Source organism: Schistocerca cancellata, chromosome 2 (assembly GCF_023864275.1).
Source record: "Schistocerca cancellata isolate TAMUIC-IGC-003103 chromosome 2, iqSchCanc2.1, whole genome shotgun sequence".
Lineage (NCBI taxonomy): Eukaryota > Metazoa > Arthropoda > Insecta > Orthoptera > Acrididae > Schistocerca > Schistocerca cancellata.
This window is the reverse complement of record NC_064627.1, coordinates 601626184-601640630: the sequence shown is the minus strand read 5'-3', so window position 1 is coordinate 601640630 and position 14447 is coordinate 601626184. Positions and strand designations below refer to the sequence as shown.

Sequence of the window (14447 nt, the reverse complement as noted above, 5' to 3'; positions counted from 1 at the left end):
AAGATATTGCATGACACTAATGTTTAAGTTTTCTTTTTTTTCTCCTTAATTTATATCTAAAAATTCAGCCAATGAGTAGAAGGAGTCGTCATCTAGAAATTCTTTTAATTTATTTTTAAATGTTAGTTGGCTATCTGTCAGGCTTTTTATGCTGTTTGGTAGGTAACCAAAGACTTTTGTGGCAGCATAATTTACCCCTTTCTGTGCCAAAGTCAGATTTAACCCTGCGTAGTGAAGATCATCCTTTCTCCTGGTGTTATAGCTATGCACACTGCTATTACTTTTGAACTGGGTCGGATTATTAACAACAAATTTCATAAGTGAATATATATACTGTGAGGTTACTGTGAGCCTACTGTGAGGATCCCTAGATCCTTAAATAGATGTCTGCAGGATGACCGTGGGTGGGCTCCAGCTATTATTCTGATTACACGTTTTTGAGCAATGAATACTTTTCTACTCAACTATGAATTACCCCAGAATATGATGCCATACGAAAGCAGTGAATGAAAGTAGGCATAGTAAGCTAATTTACTGAGATTCTTATCACCAAAATTTGCAATAACCCTAATAGCATACGTAGCTGAAATCAGACGTTTCAGCAGACCATCAATGTGTTGCTTCCAGTTTAACCTCTCATCAATGGACACACCTAAAAATTTTGAAAATTCTACCTTAGCTACAGACTTCTGTTCAAAGTCTATATTTATTACTGGACTTGTGCCATTTTCTGTACGGAACTGTATATACTGCGTTTTATCAAAATTTAAAGAGAGTCCGTTTGCTGAGAACCACTTAATAATTTTGTGAAAAACATCATTTACAATTACATCACATAGTTCTTGGTTTTTGGATGTTATTACTATACTTGTATCATCAGCAAAAAGAACTAACTTTGCATCTTCATCAATGTGGAATGGTAAGTCATTAATGTATATCAAGAGCAGTAAAGGACCTAAGACCGAACCCTGAGGGACCCCGGTACTTGATAGCCCCCCCAGTTTGAGGAATCAGCTGTTGTTTTAACATTACATGAACCACTTATTTCAACTTTCTGCATTCTTCCAGTTAAGTATGAATTAAACCATTTGTGCACTGCCCCCCCTCAAACCATAATGATTAAGCTTATCTAAAAGAATTCCATGATTTACACTTGACGTTCGTCAGAAGCAGCGTGCTGTCATAGAATTCCTGTGCTGTGAAAACGAGACAGTGGGAAACATCCACAAGAGGTTGAAAACGGTGTATGGAGATGCTGCTGTCGATCGCAGTACAGTTAGTCAGTGGGCAAGCAGGTTACGTGATGAAAGCGGGCACGGCAATATTGAGGATTGTCCTCGCAGCAGCAGGCCTCGTACTGCACACACTCCAGACAATGTGCAGAGAGAGAACGAATTGTCACGCTACGTTGGGATAGGGGAAGGAAGTGTTTGCAGAATACTGAAAGTGTTGGCGTTAAAAAAGGTTTGTGCCAGGTGGGTTCCCAGGATGTTGACAGTGGCTCACAAAGAAACAAGAAAAACAACAAAAAACACTGAAACACCCGCCTTACGGTCCTGACCTGGCTCCATGTGACTATCATCTCTTTGGGAAACTGAAAGACTCTCTTCGTGGAACAAGGTTTGAAGATGATAACTCCCTTGTGCACGCTGCCAAACACTGGTTCCAACAGGTTGGTCCAGAATTTTACCGTGCGGGTATATAGGCGCTGGTTTCGAGATGGCCAGGTTTAAGTAGTTCTAAGTTCTAGGGGACTGATGACCTCAGATGTTAAGTCCCATAGTGCTCAGAGCCATTTGAACCATTTGAACGTATGTGAAGAGACACTGTGTTTGAAAGTGCACTTTTTCACATGCGTGAAATCTAAATCTGCTGCTGGGTGACACTCAGTACCGTGTTGTTCCATCCTGTGCTCTGTAACATACCTTGATCTTCCTTAGCGCGCTGTCCATGAGACAGGCGACACGTTGTTGCTCGAGTCTGCCACGAGAGAGTGGAACAGGCTCTGGCAACATCGTGTCGCCGGTCTTGTGGACAGCATGCTAAGGGCCCTGCCGCACTGGGATGCCACGGCAGGCCTGCTGGCAGAGACGCCAGACAGAGGCGTGGGGCGCAGTGAGCCTCCCGCACTTGGCGTCTACCTGAGAGTGGCGGCTCTGCCGGCAGAGCGACTGCCGCTAGCTAGATTATGCTGGCAGGCGTGCCAGCCTGGCGGCTCTGCCAGTGGAACACACGCCGGCTCGCGGCCGCTCCCGCACCAGGACGCCAGCAGACCTGCCGAGCGCTAGCTGCCGCTCACCCCTGCTAGTTATTTTCGCCCGAGCCCTGTGGATAGTTCTGACATCGAATCTTTTATCTGAGAGATTCAGGTGTGTTCAGCAACTACGGACACGTCATCTCAGGACTACTCAAGACGCGAACTGAAAAAAAAGTGTTGGGAATTACGAGCGCCATAAATTAAGCAAAGTTCAAAGAACAGGCCTCTCCACGTTATAATCACATTCAGACCACTTATAATAACCGACCTTCTGGAGTCTGGCCGGCTGGAAGTAGCGGGGATTATAGATCCTCTGTTTCCGTACAGCCTGTTCCTGATACTCCACTCCAACCACAAGAACTTTACACCACAGACAAAGCACATTTTACTATCCGGACTATGAAAGTTTTACTTAAAACCTACTTCCAGACCGAAATAGCATAGCTACATCTCCTGCAGCAGAAAGTGATGCTAATAGGTTCGACACATCAGATACGCTAGAATTATTTTAAGAAACAAGATATGTAAACAAATGAGGCTGGTCTCCTACTTTTTGTTTAAAAACATTTGTAAAATGAATTAATTCTACATGACGCACTTTTCAAATAAAAACTGAAAAATCACTTCTATGTATATTTTACAGCTACTACTAAAACGGTAAATATCACAGTAGACAACAAATAATTACCTACCGATTAGACAGGTCACGAAATCTTTTCCTCTGGTGAGATTACTTTCGTTAAAACAGTGCACTTTTTCGTCATTTAATTTCGGGAGATCTTCATTAACTCATCAAACGAACGTACTCACATTCTCACGAAACTGGAAATTTAGCACTGTAATTTCTTAAATCATTATACAGCGTGTGAAATAACCCGTTTACGTCATGACCAGCAAAGAAGGGACGTACTCAGAACGTCTTTTCCTGTGTTCCCTTTGTATTTCGAACTTGCACACAAACCCACTAGCTCTTCTACTGAGCGCAGACAGAAAGAGCTACTCTGGCGTCTGTGTTGGCGTCTCCTACTGCCACACCTGAGCGCTGCCAGCAGAGCGTCCAGCAGACCTGCCGTGGCCTCTCAGTGCGGTAGGACCCTAAGGATGATCAAAGTGTGTTTTACTGCGCGGGGCTACCCAGCAGCAGACTTTGGGTTTGCTGGTGTACTGATACACTATGCGATAAAAGTATCCGGACACCTGGCTGAAAACGACTTACAAGTTCGCAGCGCCCTCCATCGGTAATGCTGGAATTCAATATGATGTTGGCCCACCCTTCGCCTTAATGACAGTTTCCGCTCTCGCAGGCGTATGGTCAATCAGGTGCTGGAAGGTTTCTTGGGGAATGGCAGCCCATTCTTCACGGAGTGCTGCACTGAGGAATCGATGTCGGTCGGTGGGGCCTGGCACGAAGTCGGCATTCCAAAACATCCCAAAGGTGTTCTATAGGATTCAGGTCCGGACTCTGTGCAGGCCAGTCCATTACAAGGATGTTATTGTCGTGTAACCACTCCGCCAAATACAGTGCATTATGAACAGGTGCTCGACCGTGTTGAAAGATGCAGTCGCCATCCCCGAATTGCTCTTCAACAGTGGGAAGCAAGAAGGTGCTTAAAACATCAATGTAGGCCTGTGCTGTGATAGTGCCACTCAAAACAGGGGATGCAAGACTCCTCCATGAAAAACACGACCACACCATAACACCACCGCCTCCGAATTTTACTGTTGGTACTATACACGCTGGCAGGTGGCGTTCACCGGGCATTCGCCATACCCACACTCTGTCATCGGATCGCCACATTGTGTACCGTGATTCGTGACCCCACACAACGTTTTTCCACTGTTCAATCGTCCAATGTTTACGCTCCTTACACCAAACCAGGCGTCGTTTGGCATTTACCAGCTTGATTTGTGGCTTATGAGCAGCGGCTCCAAGTTTTCTCACCTCCCACCTGTCATAGTACTTTCTGTGGATCCCGATGTAGTTTGGAATTCCTGTGTGATGGTCTAGATAGGTGTCTACCTATTACACATCAAGGCCCTCTTCAACTGTCGGCAGTCTCTGTCAGTCAACAGACGATATCGGCCTGTACGCTTTTGTGCTATATATGTCCCTTCACGTTTACACTTCACTATCATATCGGAAACAGTGACCTAGGGATATATAGGAGTGTGGAAACGTCGCGTACAGACGTATGACACAAGTGACACCCAATCACCTGACCACGTTCGAAGTCCGTGAGTTCCGCGGAGCGCCCCATTCTGCTCTCTCACGATGTCTAATGATTACTGAGCTCACTGATATGGAGTACGTGGCAGTAGGTGGCAGCACAATTCACCTAATACGAAAAATGTATGTTTTTGGGGGTGTCCGGAAACTTTTGATCACATAGTGTACGTGCACTTCCCAACAGACGGAACGTCCTATCTCCTGACGTCACACAGCGTACGAGGTGGGTTCTTACCAAAGTACTACAAGCTTCAATAGGTGCCAAGCGTGCTCCATCGAGTTTGTGTCAGCAGGAACCGCAGCTCACGGCACTCGTATGATTCCTGCCTCTAGGAGAAAGGTCTACACGGCTGGCTCGTATATTATCGTCTTGACTATACGGCTGGACAATAGGTTGGACGATCCTGTCCCGGTACAACATAGACCTCTAACTACTTTCGTTAGTGATGAGAGGCGTCAAACATCCGTACACCACAATAATAGCGTTAAACATAATTCCTCATGATGTGGGAGGTAGTCTTCTTCTGTTGTTCATGCATGATTCACTAAGTTTACAAATGCTCTTTAAAAAATAAAAAATAAAGGAGTCGGTTAGTCTGAGTGGAGTGACCTATTGTACAATGAAGAAGAATTTGAACCATTGGACTGAGCATTACCTGTAGTAATGACCTAAAGAGAAACAGCCATTTCGCTGACTGGTCAGAAACCGGAACAGCTGATTTCTAGACGCCATTTGTGTAAAACAAGTAACGATCGGAAAACCGATATTTGACCGGTCTAGCAAAACCTTTTCAGGCCTTAACATCTAAACTCGATAACTAAAAACTGTTTCCGAAATTCAGTTTTCGTCTTCCGGAAGTTATCCCGCATATAAACATAATGATAGGAGCTTAAAGGCATAGTGGTGCCGAATGACGTCGCTATGGTGCAATGCATTTCGGGTGGAAGTGCCCTGTGCATGACAACCTTTCTTCCCATAAAGCGATAATTCGCGCACTGTCTAGCCTTGAAATGTTCAGCTCAGTTACACAGGCTGCCGTACGTAGCTATTTCCTGTCGTCAAACGAGTACTGAGCAAGAGATTTCCGACCACCTGTAGCGGGATTCGTGTGTGTAAGTTCGGTAAACGGTCAGTCCGCAGTAAAATTTTTCAGACACTGACGATAAGAGTGTAAGAGAGACAATGGCTACAATCTTAGTGGTACTTGGGGTCTGGGCTCTAAAATGAAGTGGCAACAAAGAACCTAAATTAAAAATTCAATTTCAGTGGGAAATGGTGGAGCTGAGGGGGTTTTTTCTTCTCTTCCACCCTGTAATTCTTGGGGGGGGATGGGCTTGGGGGGGGGGGGGGGGAATTACTTTCCTCACTGATCATTTTTCACAATTGCACGTGAAAATTCTCCCCCATTTCATGTACTACATCGAACACAGCCCAAAGTAAACAAGCATCTGTGACGGTAGTCTCTCAGCTCCTGAATAATGAATATCATCGAAAGCTCGAATTTTAACTGCCACCTGATGAATCGTGGAAACCGAGAAAATTTTGTACGTAGATGTCGTCGCGATAAACTCCGAAGCTGTATGAGGCTGCTCACGGAAGATGCTGTTGTGTATAGGGGAAGTGCAATGCCAGAAAATCTTAGAGGAGTTCTGAGAGACCCACTGCCGACTGGCAGTCGCACGTGCAAACTCGGGAAACGGCCAGTCCGCAGTTAACTTTTGCAGGCGCTAACCGTAAGAATTTAAGAGAGACAGTGGCTACAATATTAGTTGTACTTGGGGCCTGGGCTCCAGAAAAGGACTGTAATTTGTCCCTAACAAAAGCTGTTATAGGGTATCGCTTCTAAATAGGCAGAAGGTCCGTTAGTGTTGGATTATACTAGAACTAGGGATATAGTTCCAGAGAGATTTAAGGTGAAACGACCACATAAAACTAACTCTGGATAGACGACAGCCTGTCTTGGGTTCATTGAAAGCATCCTACTCTAATGTTATTTATTAACAAGTACGGTAGCTTGTAAAACATGGAGCTCTTAACAAGAAGGATTAAATCAGCAAATAGATAAGATTGAATGGAGATCTGTACACTTCGTCATTGCTTCGTCTAGTCAGCGCGAGAACGTTAGGGGCATGCTAATCGTAGTTCTGTGGTAGAAGCTACAAGAGAGACGCTTTGTCTTACAGAGAAGCTTAATGTTAAACGTTCGAAAACGATTGTTCCAAGAGAAAAGGAAGGAGAGTACTGCAATGTCCCGTTCACGCCTTGGTCGCCTAGAGACAGAGAATAAGCTCAGGCTAGTGAAAGGTGGCCTAGTAAATAGTCCATATCCTTTGCAACGGAAAGGCCCTGGAATATATCTTCAGTGGTTTATGGCAGTCACGGAAAACCTAAGCATCGATGACCGGGTGGGTATTTGAATCAGTCTCACATACCCCTCAACGTGCGATTGTTCGGGGTATACCGTGGACACACTGCCGCACACCGGCCTGCGGCCTGCACAGCAAAGATGTAGCTGTAGGCAGTGTTGAAAAACTGGAATTAGATGCGCACTCACTCTGTGAGATATTGGTCTTCCAGCTACCCATTTGGCATCTGCCCAAGCCTTACTATCTGATCTTATCGTCAAAACAATGCTCTCTCAGCCGTTAGTTTAGCCTCTCGAAGTGTGAGACTATACTGCTCCTTTACTTAATTCCTGAGTTGTCTTCTGAGTGAAAACTTTTCCCATTCCCTCACTAAGAAGGAATCCTTAGTGGTATCTGTAATTGAAAGAAATCCTTGATGGTATCTGTACCGCGCTTACGCACTGTACGCGGCAGACACGTTAACCAGTGTGCCATTAAGAGTGTGCAACAAAATGAGCGATGTAAGGTGAAACTATGTTACTCTTTAGCTGAGTATGCAATGCGATGACAGTTAATGAAAAGTTGGAAGTGTGTGGCGGGCCCGGTCTCATACTCGGGCTCTTTGCTGGCACGTGGGACCGAAGTTCCTTGCTATACCTACCAAATTCCGCAGTGTCCCTCCCGTGATGCCGGGAAGCTGGAAAACCGAGGAGAAAGGATATAGCGCAGAGTTGAACTTAACAACAGCCTCAGAGATGTTACCAAGGAGAAGTGAATGAAGTTCACAAACACTTACTCTTTATCATATCTGAAACTCAACAACAGGTGTACCTTAATCAGCTGTGCCAGGAATAGCCCCATGGCCGATTTCTAACAGGTCAGATACATATAGATCATTCTTTTTTTTTTTTTTTTTTTTCCAACAAGGTCTGTGTGGAATTTTACACCATTATCCAGTGGTTGTTGTAGACTGCTTCCAAAGTCTGTACGAAGCATATGGTTCTGAATGGATGTTGGTTGCAAATCCCATGGATTATATATTAACCGTAATCATGAGAAACGGAACGAGCCATTTTATATTAATATTACATATTCACATGTAAATATGGCTACATGCTGACCATTTACAAGAATTTTTTAAATACAAATGTGAGCGAGTGATTCCTACCCACCATTTTTTATATATTACAATAATAGACATACTTTGATGGATTAGAAGGAGTTAATACCGGAGAAACATTTTCAGTTTGTCTGCAAATTTAACATTGCTGTCTGCCAGACATTTTATGTCGTTAAGTAGGTGATCAGAAATATAACCTTAATGTGGAGTAGCGAATACATTTTAATTATGTTAATTATTGTTACTTTTGAACCGCAGTGTATTATTTACGACAAATTTCACGAGGGAATAAATATACTGTGAAGCTACAGTCAAACTGTCTAAGGCCGGCCGCGGTGGTCTAGCGGTTCTGGCGCTGCAGTCCGGAACCGTGGGACTGCTACGGTCGCAGGTTCTAATCCTGCCTCGGGCATGGGTGTGTGTGATGTCCTTAGGTTAGTTAGGTTTAAGTAGTTCTAAGTTCTAGGGGACTTATGACCTAAGATGTTGAGTCCCATAGTGCTCAGAGCCATTTGAACCATTTTTGAATCAAACTGTCTAAGTCCTTAAATAGACATCTATAAGATGATAGCGGTTCAGTACAACATTTTGTTCTTACAGCACGTTTTTGAACAATGAATACGTTTTTTCTTAATGAAGAGTTACCCTAAAATATTATTCCTTACGACGTCATTGAATGAAAATAGTAAAATAAGGCTACTTATACATTTGTTTCTTACGAGGATTTGCAATGATTCGAAGAGCGACTTTAGCAGTGTTGTCTTAGGAGTTTCAAGATGTGTTTTTTTTTTCCAGTTTAAATTTTCGTAGATATGGACACCTAAGAATTTTGATGTTCCCCACCCCCCCAATTATTATTCCTTCACCATGTGCTGCACTCATCATTGCACCTCTGGATGTAGAGAATTGAATATGGTTTTTTTTTTTTTTTAATTGAGAGTGAGACTGTTCGCAGAAAATGACTCAATGATTCTTCTGATTCTTCTAGAATATTATTTACCATTTCTTCGTTGCTGCACGTGTGTGTGGATAGATTACAGTACTAATCCCGTCCACAAAAAGAACGAAATCTGTTTCTTTTACATTTGACGGAAGATTGTTTACATATATGGGAAACAATAGTGGACCTAATTGAATCTTGTGGAACCCTATAAGTAATTTCACCTCAATCAGAAGAATCTCCTCTGCTTAGATTAGATAAATTATGAGACACAACTTTCTGGAATCTTTTTGTTAGATATGGCATTATCCATTGTTTGGCTACACTATGTTCCGTGAAACCTCAGTTTATTTGGGAGAATAATGTGATTCACACAGTCAAATGCTTTATATACGTCACGGAAAATATCAACTGAAGCTATTTGGTTATTTAATGCTTGTAAAATTTGGTGGGTGGACATGTAGATGGCATTCTCCATTGAGAAACCCTTCAGCAATTCAAAAAGTGATCTACTGAGGATATTACTGTCGATCTTATAGGATACTTTTATAGAATACACTACCTTCTCAAAAACTTTGGAGAATGTCAGTAGTGAAATGGGTCATAGTTACAGACATCTCTCCTGTAACTTTTCTTATAGAGGGTTGTTACAATATAGTTTGATGATACAAGGACAAATGTGAGTCACTGGTAATACTTTGGGGGCTTAATTTAAAAATCTTTTTACTGTATAGCTCTTCACTTCATTATTTTCTTGCATTTAAGAGGGGAATTGGTTTATTTAGATCCTATCAGTCGCAAAATGGAAACCACAGTGAAAAATCAGGCCAAACGGCAAATGGCTCTGAGCACTATGGGACTTAACTGCTGAGGTCATCAGTCCCCTAGAACTTAGAACTACTTAAACCTAACTAACCTAAGGACATCACACACATCCATGCCCGAGGCAGGATTCGAACCGGCGACCGTAGCAGTCGCGTGTGTCCAGACTGTAGCGCCTAGAACCGCTCGGCCACTCCGGCCGGCAAAAGCAGGCCAAGCTTCGCACAGATGTGTTGGGCAGTGTCTTTAGCATGTCCATCGATTGCATCACGTCACTCATTCCAGTTCTTAAAGCACAGTGAACATGTAAAGATGCCTAGAAAATAGTACCTCCTGCCAAGTATGAGTGCATGCTGAGACATTTCGCCTGATTTCACGCAGCCCACATGACGTAACTGTCATGCATTTCCTTCTTCATGACAATTCTCGGCCGCGCACTGCAGGTGCATTGAAGAAGCTCCTGCAGTGTTTTCGATGGGAAATGTTTGATCACCCACCGTTCAGCCCGGTCCTGGTTCCCTATGAGTTTCATATAAACCGCTGGCTATGAAGAAAACATTTTAGCGCAGACGACGAGCTGCAGACAAGCGTAAAAAATTGGCGGAAAGCAAATAATGAGGACACTGGAAAATTGGTGCAACACTACGACAAATTTCTAACGAGGAGAACACGGCAAGTGCCATAACCTGATTTCCCAGGAACTTCATTCGGTGGAGGATGACTCAAAATAAGTGAACACGTTTCTCGGTTTATCTGTAGATACTCGGCCGTTTTTGGGAAAACGACCGACACAATTTTCGACGTAGTTAGGTGCATTTTAGTGCGCGAAATCTCAGACGAAATGGGGGCAAAGTGCTAGCGTCGAGGCCTCTCACTTTTACGCCCCGTGTTCAAAGCCCGATTACTGTTTCATTTATTTAGCCATGTCCGTAGAAGGTTACGGCAGAATGTTTCTTATCAAGTTAGGGAATAAAAAGGCGTCACATTAACTGTAAAATTAAACTGAGTTTCATAATAAGAGAATTTATTATGCAAAATATGTGTGTATCGTATTTTCAGGGGTTACAATCTTTTTAAGTTTTCAAGTTCTTATATTTCATTCTCATATCAATTCTTATATTAATACTTATATTTAATTCTTATGTTTTGTTCTTATGTTTAGTCTTGAGGAAGCTTTGATGCATTCCCTTGGAATATACCGCTCGTAGAAATATTCGAAACACAGAAATTCAGAACACCATGAGCGAAGGTAGGTTTACCACAGTGATATTTCTTCCTATGAATCTCATCTGGGAAAGGAATGATGTTAACACTGCTGAAGACTTCACACGTTGGCAATAATTTCGCGGTAAATCCCATATATTGGTCAGTTTATCGAATTTTTGACGCTTGCAGTTGGTTATGAATCGAGATACACTGCAGAAATTTCACCGAAAAGAATTTCAAATAATTTCCTCACTTTTTTTTTTTAAATCCATTGATCAGACATACAGTTGGTATAGGAATAAGGGCAATGTTATTTCAATATACAATGGACAGTTTTCATGTAGTAACTTTCTACGCACATGGGGAGATAAATGAAAAACAAAAATAAAAATAATAATCGGGTTTCGAAGACAGGGCGCAAAACTACCAGCCTACGACACTAGCCGCTGTGCTACCGCTTCGGTTGAGCCAGTTACTCAGCAAAAGGCCCATAAAGTGCGTCGAAAACTTTGACCGTCGTTATCTCAGAAACGGTCGAGAATCTGCGGATAAGCCGAGACTTATGTTCGCTTAGTTGGATCCAACTTCCACTGAGCGAAGTTTCCGGGAAATCGGGTTGTGGCACTTGCTGTGTTCTCCTCGGAAGTCGGAGCGGCGACTGTGTAGAGAAGTAGATGGAAGGTGCAGCTGACCTTTCTAAATAAAACATGTGGACCTCAATAAACGAATAGCCCTCATAGCTAGTTAAACTTTTGACCACCAAATTAGCTGTTCAGAAAACTGGAGCTGGAATTGTGGTACCTGCTTGCTGACACTGTAGGTCTTCGAGAGTCCGGTGAAGGGGAACCTCTCGAAGAGCAGGCGGGTGCCCTCGCCGGCGCGGTGCATGCCCGCGGCCGTCACGGTGGGGATGCCCATGCCGTCGCCGATGAAGAGCACCACGTTGCGCGCGTGCGGCGACCCGGAGGCGGCCTCGAGCGCCGCGCGCGCCCACGAGCTGCGCGCGAACGTCAGCTGTTCGCGGGCCTGCATCCGCCAGCGCGCCGCCGACATGTCCACGCCCTGCGACGCCAGCGCCGCCGTGGCCCAGAGGACGCAACACGCGATAACGGCCCTCGCCCTTGCAGTCATCTTTCCTGCCGGCAGACAGATGCACTCAGTATACTGCAGCGTACTTACACTCACGGGCTTTAAAACTGCATCAGGAAGGGTAGAAAACTATTTTGAGGATTGTAATTTAAACAGCATCCAGTCACAAAGATACACTACTGGCCATTAAAATTGCTGCACCAAGAAGAAATGCAGATGATAAACGGGTATTCATTGGACAAATATATTATACTAGAACTGACATGTGATTACATTTTCACGCAATTTGGGTGCATAGATCCCGAGAAATAAGGACCCAGAACAACCACTTCTGGCCGTAATAACGGCCTGGATACACCTTGCCATTGAGTCAAACAGAGCTTGGGTGGCGTGTACAGGTACAGCTGCCCATGCAGCTTCAACACGATACCACAGCTCATCAAGAGTAGTGACTGACGTATTGTGACGACCCAGTTGCTCGGCCACCATTGACCAGACCTTTTCATTTGGTGAAAGATCTGGAGAATGTGCTGGCCAGGGCAGCAGTCGAACATTTTCTGTATCCAGAAGGGCCCGTACAGGACCTGCAACATGCGGTCGTGCATTATCCTGCTGAAATGTAGGGTTTCGCAGGGATCGAATGAAGGGTAGAGCCACGGGTCGCAACACATCTGAAATGTAACGTCCACTGTTCAAAGTGCCGTCAATGCGAACAAGAGGTGACCGAGACGTGTAACCAATGGCACCGCATACCATCACGCCGGGCGATGACGAATACACGCTTCCAATGTGCGTTCACCGCGATGTCGCCAAACACGGATGCGACCATCATGATGCTGTAAACAGAACCTGGATTCATCCGAAAAAATGACATTTTGCCTTTTGTGCACCCAGGTTCGTCGTTGAGTACACCATCGCAGACGCTCGTGCCTGTGATGCAGCGTCAAGGGTAACACCAGCCATGGTCTCTGAGCTGATAGTCCATGCTGCTGCAAACGTCGTCGAACTGTTCGTGCAGATGGTTGTTGTCTTGCAAACGTCCGCATCTGTTGACTCAGGGATCGAGACGCGGCTGCACGATACGGTACAGCCATGCGGATAAGATGCCTGTCATCTCGACTGCTAGTGATACGAGGCCGTTGGGATCCAGCACGGCGTTCCGTATTAACCTCCTGAACCCACCGATTCCATATTCTGCTAACAGACATTGGATTTCGACCAACGCGAGCAGCAATGTCGCGATACGATAAACCGCAATCGCGATGGGCTACATTCCGACCTTCATCAAAGTCGGAAACGTGATGGTACACGTTTCTCCTCCTTACACGAGGCATCACAACAACGTTTCACCAGGCAACGCCGGTCAACTGCTGTTTGTGTATGTCCGCAGCTCGTGGTCGTGCGGTAGCGTTCTCCCGGGTGCGATTCCCGGCGGGGTCAGGGATTTTCTCTGCCTCGTGATGACTGGGTGTTGTGTGATGTCCTTAGGTTAGTTGGGTTTAAGTAGTTCTAAGTTCTAGGGGACTGATGACCATAGATGTTAAGTCCCATAGTGCTCGGAGCCATTTTTTGTTTGTTTGTGTATGAGATATCGGTTGGAAACTTTCCTCATGCCAGCACGTTGTAGGTGTCGCCACCGGCGCCAACCTTGTGTGAATGGTCTGTAAACCTAATCATTTGCATATCACAGCATCTTCTTCCGGTCGGTTAAATTTCGCGTTTGTAGCACGTCATCTTCGTGGTGTAGGAATTTTAATGGCCAGTAGTGTAGTTTAAGGAAGTTTGTTTCAAACAAGCCTTTACCGGTTTCGGATTCATTACAAATCCTTCTTCAGATGGCTCTTCCACGTTTCATTGCTATTCTGCTGGGGTCTCGTTTTGTTATCGATACTGGCTCTGTGCACTAACAAGGAAACCTCCCCATCGCACCCCCCTCAGATTTAGTTATAAGTTAACACAGTGGATAGGCCTTGAAAAACTGAACACAGATCAGTCGAGAAAACGGGAAGAAGTTGTGTGGAACTATGAAAAACATAAGTAAAATATACAAACTGAGTAATCCATGCGCAAGATAAGCAACATCCAGGGCGGTACGAGCTTAGGAGCGCAGTGGTCCCGTGGTTAGGGTGAGAAGCTGCGGAACGAGAGGTCCTTGGTTCAAATCTTCCGTGGAGTGAAAAGTTTACTTTCTTTATTTTCGCAAATTTATTATCTGTCCGTTCGTTCATTGACGTCTCTGTTCACTGTAGTAAGTTTAGTGCCTGTGTTTTGCAACCGCACCGCAAAACCGTGCGATTAGTAGACGAAGGGACGTGCCACTCCAATGGGAACCGAAACCATTTGATCGCAAGGTCGTAGGTCAACCGATTCCTCCACAGGAAAACACGTCTGATATATTCTATACGACACTGGTGACGGCATGTGTGTCACACGACAGGAA

The 14447-nt window shown here is 44.6% G+C and overlaps 1 protein-coding gene across 1 annotated transcript in view; it reads right to left on the bottom strand.

Annotated features, from left to right (window-relative positions):
- Nucleotides 1–14447, bottom strand: part of LOC126162247 (alkaline phosphatase 4-like) — a 107056-nt gene that overhangs the window by 21327 nt on the left and 71282 nt on the right. Inside the window, exon 2 of the mRNA XM_049918624.1 lies at nucleotides 11720–12054. Within this exon, the coding sequence (XP_049774581.1) occupies nucleotides 11720–12049 (330 nt within the window). The 5' untranslated portion in view covers nucleotides 12050–12054. The remainder of the gene's footprint in view (nucleotides 1–11719; nucleotides 12055–14447) is intronic.